Below are 7,916 nucleotides of genomic sequence, written 5' to 3'. Positions count from 1 at the left end.
CCAGCCCCCACACATCTCACCAAGACAGAGCAGGGCTGTGAAGATGAAGGTCGCAGCATCTCCTCTCAGAGGCTGCAAATGTGCTTGAGGGCAGAACTACAGAGCTTTCTGAAGGGACTGGAAACAGGGTGTGGCCCTGGAGGGAGGGCTGTAGTTTATGACTTGGTCACACTTCAGCAGCCCCACAGGAAGGGGAACGGCCCTCCTCAGATAGCAGGCTCTGACTGACTGACTGCCCTCCTCAGACAGCAGGCTCTGACTGACTGACTGCCCTCCTCAGATAGCAGGCTCTGACTGACTGACTGCCCTCCTCAGATAGCAGGCTCTGACTGACTGACTGACTGCCCTCCTCAGACAGCAGGCTCTGACTGACTGCTTTCCTCAGACAGCAGGCTCTGACTGACTGACTGTCCTCCTCAGACAGCAGGCTCTGACTGACTGCCCTCCTCAATGCTGTGACTAGGCCAGGCAATCAGGTCTTACAGATGACGTTCCTTCAGCCCACCAGTGTCTGCCTCACCTGTGGCCATCGCTGTCAGAGCCATGTTGTAGCAGATATGTGTGAACCTCTCACACAACAATACAAATTTAAGTGTGGTTTTGCTTTGTCCCTTCACATTTTTATATTCCTTCTTTTCAACATTGTTGATGTTTCTGAGAAGGGTCCTGTTGTATATATCTGCTTGAAATAAAATTAATGTCTTTTTTCCATATTCTCAAGTGATGCATTACAATTGGGCATTGCAATACACATATTGTATATATACATATGACAAATACATACATATACATATATATATGTATATATATATGCACATTTGTCAAAGCACAGGTTTGGAGGTCAGAATACAACTTGAGTAATCTGTTTTTCTTGTACAATGTTAATCCTATCGATCAGACTCAGGTCTTGAAAGTGGCAGCAGGCACCTATACACTGAGCCATCTCACTGGCCCAACACTTACACTCATCATTTTCCTAAATCCTTCTGCTTCAGTGGGAAAAAAAATTGATCCTGGTGTGCTGGCCCCAAAATGTTCCCGGGTTTATTTGAGTTTCTTGGGATATAAATTGTTCCTGTATGAATATGGCCACGATTCTTCTTGATGCAGCTCAACACAGTGGTGCAGGCACGGGCAGCGTTTATGAGTACCACTGTGTCATCGCATTGCCTTTGTAAACTTGAGAAGCAGGCACGGGCAGCGTTTATGAGTACCGCTGTGTCATCGCATTGCCTTTGTAAACTTGAGAAGCTAGCAGAGGGATTGCTGGATGATGCCCCCACACAGGCACAGCACCAGGCACAGGGTGGATCTTTCTGGATGCCAGTCATGCTTGTTCTCCAACATTGTCTCATGGACTTCCATCAGTGGCACCCCACATGGTGGCATGGTCACTGAGCGTACAGTGAGATGGACTCTGCTGTGTTAGATCTACAATCCTAGGAGTTTATCATCAGGGTTTTCCCAGCTGAGGAAGACTCCTGTTGTTTCTCAGGAACAGGATTATGCTGGGGAGAGGGGAGTTTGTCTCCTGAATCTCCCTTAGTCTTGGGCCAGAACTAAGTGGTTGTATCTTGAACTTGGGTTGTGTGTTTTGGTGTGACTTCTTTTGCATCAACACTCTACCTAGGTTTTCTTTTCTTTTCTTTTTTAAAAATTGGTTATTTTATTTATTTATATTTCAAATGTTATCCCCCTTCCCAGCGTTCCCCTACATTCCCCCATCCCTTACCCCCCACCTCTATGAGGGGTCCCCCATCTGCCCACTCACTCCTGCCTCAGGGGTCTAGTGTTCCCCTATCCCTGGTCATCAAGTCTCCACAGGATCAAGGGGCTCCCCTCCCAGTGATGCCAGATAAGGCAATCCTCTGGTACATATCCAGCTGGAGCCATGAGTATCCTCTGTGTACTCTTTGGATGGTGGTTTAGTTGCTGGGAGCTTTGGGGTCTGGTTGGTTGACATTGTTGTTCTTCCTATGAGGTTGCAAACCCCTTTGGCTCCTACAGTCCTTGTCCTAACTTTTCCATTGAGGTCCCGTGTTTAGTCCAATGTTTGGCTGTGTACATCTGCATCTGTACTGGAAGAGCCTCTCAGGGGACAGCTATTAACCAGCTCTGGTCAGCAAGCACTTCTTGGCATCAGCAATAGTGTCTGGGTTTGTTGTCAGCATATGGGATGGATCCCTATGTAGGGCAGTCTCTGGATGGTCTTTCCTTCAGTTTCTGCTCCACACTTTGTCCCTGAATTTCTTTTTGACAGGAGGAATTTTGGATAAATATTTTTGAGGTGGGTTGGTGGCCCCATCCCTCAACTGGGGGGCATGCCTATCTACTGGATATGGTCTGTACAGATTCTAACTCCCCTTTGTGGGGTATTTTGGCTAGTGTCCTCCCTGTTGGGTCCTGGGAACCTCTTGGGTCCCTGACAACTGTAACTTTCTAGTGGCTATCCCCAGTTTCCCCTCCCCCACTGCTAGTTTCAAATTCCTGACCCTCTGAACTTCTCCCCCATCTCCTCCTATAACTGAACTGGCCCCCCTTTTCCCCTCCCCTCCTTTTTCCCTCCTAGATCCCCCCTCTCTACTTCCTAGAGATTATTCTCTCCCCCTTACTGAGTAGGACTGTAGCATCCACACTTTAGTGTGATGCTCTTTTTTCTTGAGTTTCATAGGGTATGTGAGTTGTATTGTGAGTATTCCAAGCTTCTTTTTGGCTAATATCCACTTATCAGTGAGTAGATACCATGTGTACTCTTTTGTGACTGGGTTATCTCACTCAAGATGATATTTTCAAGTTCCATTCATTTGCCTGCAAATTTCATGAAGTCATTGTTTTTAATAGCCAAGTAGTACTCCATTGTGTAGATGTACCACATTTTCTGTATCCATTTCTCTGTTGAGGGACATCTGGGTTGTTTCCAGCTTCTAGCTATTATAAATAAGGCTGCTATGAACATAGTGGAGCATATGTCCTTGTTATACGATGGAGCATCTTTTGGGTATATGCCCAAGAGTGGTATATCTGGGTCCTCAGGTAGAACTATTGCCAATTTTCTGAGGAACCACCAGGCTGATTTCTGGAGTGGTTGTCCCAGTTTGAAATCCCACCAGCAATGGAGGAGTGGTCCACTTTCTCCACATCCTCGCCAGCATCTGCTATCAACTGAGTTTCTAATCTTAGCCATTCTGACTGGTTCGAGATGGAATTTCAGGGTCATCTAGATTTGCATTTCCCTGATGACTAAGGATTTTGAACATTTCTTTAAGTGCTTCTCAGTCATTCAAGATTCCTCTGTTGAGAATTCGTTGTTTAGCTTTGTACTCCACTTTGTTTGTTTGTTTGTTTGTTTTTCGAGACAGGGTTTCTCTGTGTAGCCCTGGAACTCACTCTGTAGACTAGGCTGGCCTCGAACTCAGAAATCTGCCTGCCTCTGCCTCCCAAGTGCTGGGATTAAAGGTGTGTGCCACCACTGCCCGGCTATACTCTACTTTTTAATAGTGTTATTTGGTTCTCTGGAGTCTGCCTTCTTGAGTTCTTTGTATATTTTGGATATTAGTCCTCTATTGGATGTAGGGTTGGTAAATATCTTTTCCTAATCTGTGGGTTGCTGTTTTGTCCTATTGATAGTGTCCCTTGCTTTACAGAAGCTTTTCAATTTTATGAGGTCCTAGTTGTCTATTGTAGATCTTAGAACATAAGCCATTGGTGTTCTGTTTGTGAAGTTTTCCCCTGTGCCCAAGTATTTGATGTTTTTCCCTAATTTCTCTTCTTTTAAATTCAATGAATCTGGTTTTATGTGGAGGTCTTTGATCCACTTGGACTTGAGTTTTGTGCAAAGAGATAGGTATGGGTCAATTTGCATTATTCTACATGTTAACAGCCAGTTGAACCAGCACCATTTGTTGAAAATGCTGTCTTTTCTCCACTGGATGGTTTCAGCTTCTTTATCAAAGATGAAATGACCTTAGGTGCATAGGTTCATTTCTGGGTCTTCAATTCTATTCCATTGATCTACCTGCCTGTCACTTTACCAATACCATGCAGTTTTGGTTTTTTTGGTTTGTTTGCTTGTTTTTTTTTGTTTTGTTTTGTTTTGTTTTGTTTTGTTTTTGTTTGTTTGTTTTATCACTATTGCTCTGTAGTTCAGTTTGAAGTCAGGGATGGTGATTCCCCCAGAAGTTCGTTTATTGTTGAGAATAGTTTTCACTATCCTAGGGTTTTTGTTTTTCCAAATGAATTAGATAATTGCTCTTTCTAAGTCTATGAAGAATTGATTTGGAATTTTGATGGGGATTGCATTGAATCTGTAGATTGCTTTTGGTAGGATGGCCATCTTTACTACATTAATCCTGCCAATCTGTGAGCATGGGAGATCTTTCCATCTTCTGAGGTCTTTGTTGATTTCTTTCTTCAGAGACTTGAAGTTCTTGAAGTGAAGTCATACAGATCTTTCACTTGCTTAGTTATAGTCACACCAAGGTATTTTATATTATTTGTAACAATTGTGAAGGGTGTTGTTTCCCTAATTTCTTTCTCCGCCTGTTTATCCTTTGAGTAGAGGAAGGCTACTGATTTGTTTGAGTTAATTTTATAGCCAGCACTTTGCTGAAGTAGAAATTTTGGGGTCACTTATGTATACTATCATGTTATCTGCAAATAGTGATAATTTGACTTCTTCCTTTCCAATTCCGATCCCTTTGATCTCCTTTTGTTGTCTAATTGCTCTGGCTAGAACTTCAAGTACAATATTGAATAGGTAGGGAGAGTGTGGGCAGCCTTGTCTAGTCCCCTGATTTTAGTGGGATTGCTTCAAGTTTCTCACCATTTACTTTGATGTTGGCTACTGGTTTTCTGTATATTGCTTTTATTATATTTAGGTATGTACCTTGAATTCCTGATCTCTCCAATACTTTTTTTAAAGATTTATTTATTTATTTTATGTGAGTACATTGTAGCTGTCTTCAGACACACCAGAAGAGGGCGTCAGATCTAATTACAGATGATTGTGAGCCACCATGTGGTTGCTGGGATTTGAACTCTGGACCTTCAGAAGAGCAGTCAGTGCTCTTAACCACTGAGCCATCTCTCCAGCCCCCTCTCCAATACTTTTAACATGCATGGGTGTTGTATTTTGTCAAAGGCTTTTTCCACATCTAATGAGATGATCATGTGTTTTTTTTTCCCTTCTGAGTTTGTTTATATATTGGATTATATTGATGGATTTCCATATATTGAACCATCAAGTCTACTTGATCATGGTAGATGATCGTTTTGATGTGTTCTTGGATTTGGTTTGCAAGAATTTTATTGAGTATTTTTTCAGTGATATGCATAAAAGAAATTGACCTGTAGTTCTCTTTCTTTGTTGGGTCTTTTTGTGGTTTAGATATGAGTGTCACTGCAGCTTCATAGAAAGAATTGGGAAGTGTTCCTTCTGTTTTTATTTTGTGGAATAGTTTGAAGAGTATTGGTATTAGATCTTCTTTGAACGTCTGATAGAATTCTGCACTAAAACCATCTGGCCCTGAGTTCTTTTTGGTTGGGAGAATTTTAATGACTGCTTCTATTTCCTTGGGGATTATGGGACTGTTTAGATGGTTATCTGATCCTGATTTAACTTTGGTACCTAGTATCTGTCTAGAAAATCACCCATTTCATCCAGGTTTTCTAGTTTTGTTGAGTATAGACTTTTGTAGTAGGATCTGATTATATTTTTAATTTCCTTGGTTTCTGTTGATATCTCTTCCTTTTCATTCCTGATTTTGTTAATTTGAATACTGTCTCTATGCCCTGTGGTTAATCTGGCTAAAGGTTTGTCCATATTGTTGATTTTCTCAAAGAGCCAGCTCCTACTTTTGTTGATTTTTTTTTAAAGATGTATTTTTTTTATTATTTTATGTGTATGAATACACTGTAGCTGTACAGATGGCCTTGAGCCATCATGTGGCTGCTGGGAGTTGAACTCAGGACCTGTGCTCTGCCCCGCTCGCTCCGGCCTAATACACTGCAGCTGTCTTCAGACACACCAGAAGAGGGCATCAGATCTCATCATGGATGGTTGTGAGCTGCCATGTGGTTGCTGGGATCCAAACTCAGGACCTTCAGAAGAGTAATCAGTGCTCTTACCACTGAGCCATCTCTCCAGCCCTATTGATTTTTTTGTATAGTTCTTTTTGTTTCTACTTGGTTGATTTCAGCCCTGAGTTTGATTATTTCCTACCTTCTATTCCTCATGGGTGTATTTGCTTCTTTTTGTTCTAGAGCTTTCAGGGGTGCTGTTAAGCTGCTAGTGTATGCTCTTTCCAGTTTCTTTTTGGAGGCACTCAGAACTATGAGTTTTCCTCTTAGCACTGCTTTCATTGTGTCCCATAAGTTTGGGTATGTTGTGCCTTCATTTTCATTGAATTCTAAAAAGTCTTTAATTTCTTTATTTCTTCCCTGATCCAGTTATCATCGAGTAGATAGTTGTTCAGCTTCCATGTGTATGTGGGCTTTCTGTTGTTTTGTTGCTATTGAAGACCAGCCTTACTCCATGGTGGTCTGATAGAATACATGGGATTAATTCAATGTTCATATGTCTTTTGAGGTTTGTTTTGTGTCTGAGGATATGGTTAATTTTTAAGAAGGTACCATGAGGTGCTGAGAAGAAGGTATATTCTTTTGTTTTAGGATGAAATGTTCTATAGATACCTGTTAAATCCATTTGGTTAATAACTTCTTTTAGTTTCACTGTGTCTCTGTTTTGTTTGTGTTTCCATGATCTGTGGGAGTGGGGTGTTAAAATCTCCCACTATTATTGTTTGAGGTTCAGTGTGTGTTTTGAGCTTTAGTAAAGTTTCTTTTACAAATGTGGGCACCCTTGCACTTGGGCCATAGATGTTCAGAATTGAGAGTTCATCCTGGTGGACTTTTCCTTTGATAAATATGCAGTGACTTTCCCCATCTTTTTTGATAACTTTTAGTTAAAATTCTATTTTGTTGGTTGTGATGATGGCTACTTTAGCTTGTTTCTCGGGAACATTTGCTTGGAAATATTTTCCCATCCTTTTACTTGAGGGAATGTCTGTCTTTGACCATGAGGTGTGTTTCCTGTATGCAGCAAAATGCTGGGTCCTGTTTACATATCCAGTCTGTTAGCCTATGTCTTTTTATTGGGGAATTGAGTCCATTGATTTTGAGAGATATTAGGGACCAATGATCTTTGGTTCCTGTTATTTTTGTTGTTAGAGTTGGAATTACATTTGTGTGTTTCTCTTCTTTTGGGTTTGTTGTGAAAAGATTAATTTTTTGCTTTTTCTCGAGTGTAGTTTCCCTCCTTGTGTTGGACTTTTCCTTCTGTTATCCTTTGAAGGGCTGGATTAGTAGAAAGATATTGTTTAAACTTGGTTTTGTCTTGAAAAACTTTGGTTTCTCCATCTATGGTAATTGCAAGTTTTGCTGGGTGGCATTCTTATCTCTTAGAGTCTGTATGACATCTGCCAGAATCTTCTAGCTTTCATAGTCTCTGGTGAGAATTCTAGTGTAATTCTGATAGGCCTGCCTTTATATGTTATTTGACCACTTTCCCTTACTGCTTTCAATATTCTTTCTTTGTTCTGTAAATTTGGTGTTTTAATTATTATATAACAAGAGGAATTTCTTCTCTGGTCCCATCTATTTGGTGTTCTGTAGGCTTCTTGTATGTTTATGGGAATTTCTTTCTTTAGGTTAGGAAAGTTTTCTTCTATAATTTTGTTGAAGATGTTTGCTGGCCCTTTGAGTTGGGAATTATAGCTGCCAACAGCTATGCCAACTGGGTTTCTGAAAGAGAGGCAGGGGCCTGGGAAAAATTAAGGGAAGTCAGATGGTGAGAGAAATAATGAGACCAAGTCAAAGAGATTCTGATCTTCACTTTTACTAGGGAGCATCAGCTTTTT

The 7,916-nt window shown here is 41.1% G+C and overlaps 1 protein-coding gene across 1 annotated transcript in view; it reads right to left on the bottom strand.

The window, feature by feature from the left end:
• The window catches only part of LOC116075405 (leukocyte immunoglobulin-like receptor subfamily B member 3-like), a 3,583-nt gene extending 3,053 nt beyond the window's left edge, over window positions 1-530 (bottom strand). The window contains 1 exon segment of the mRNA XM_031348524.1: window positions 521-530. Coding sequence (XP_031204384.1) covers window positions 521-530 — 10 coding nt within the window.
• Between the last annotated feature and the right edge of the window lie 7,386 nt (window positions 531-7,916).

This window comes from Mastomys coucha, unplaced genomic scaffold (genome assembly GCF_008632895.1).
Source record: "Mastomys coucha isolate ucsf_1 unplaced genomic scaffold, UCSF_Mcou_1 pScaffold3, whole genome shotgun sequence".
NCBI lineage: Eukaryota > Metazoa > Chordata > Mammalia > Rodentia > Muridae > Mastomys > Mastomys coucha.
The sequence above is the reverse complement of the archived record's forward strand: the minus strand, read 5'-3'. Positions and strand labels throughout refer to the sequence as shown.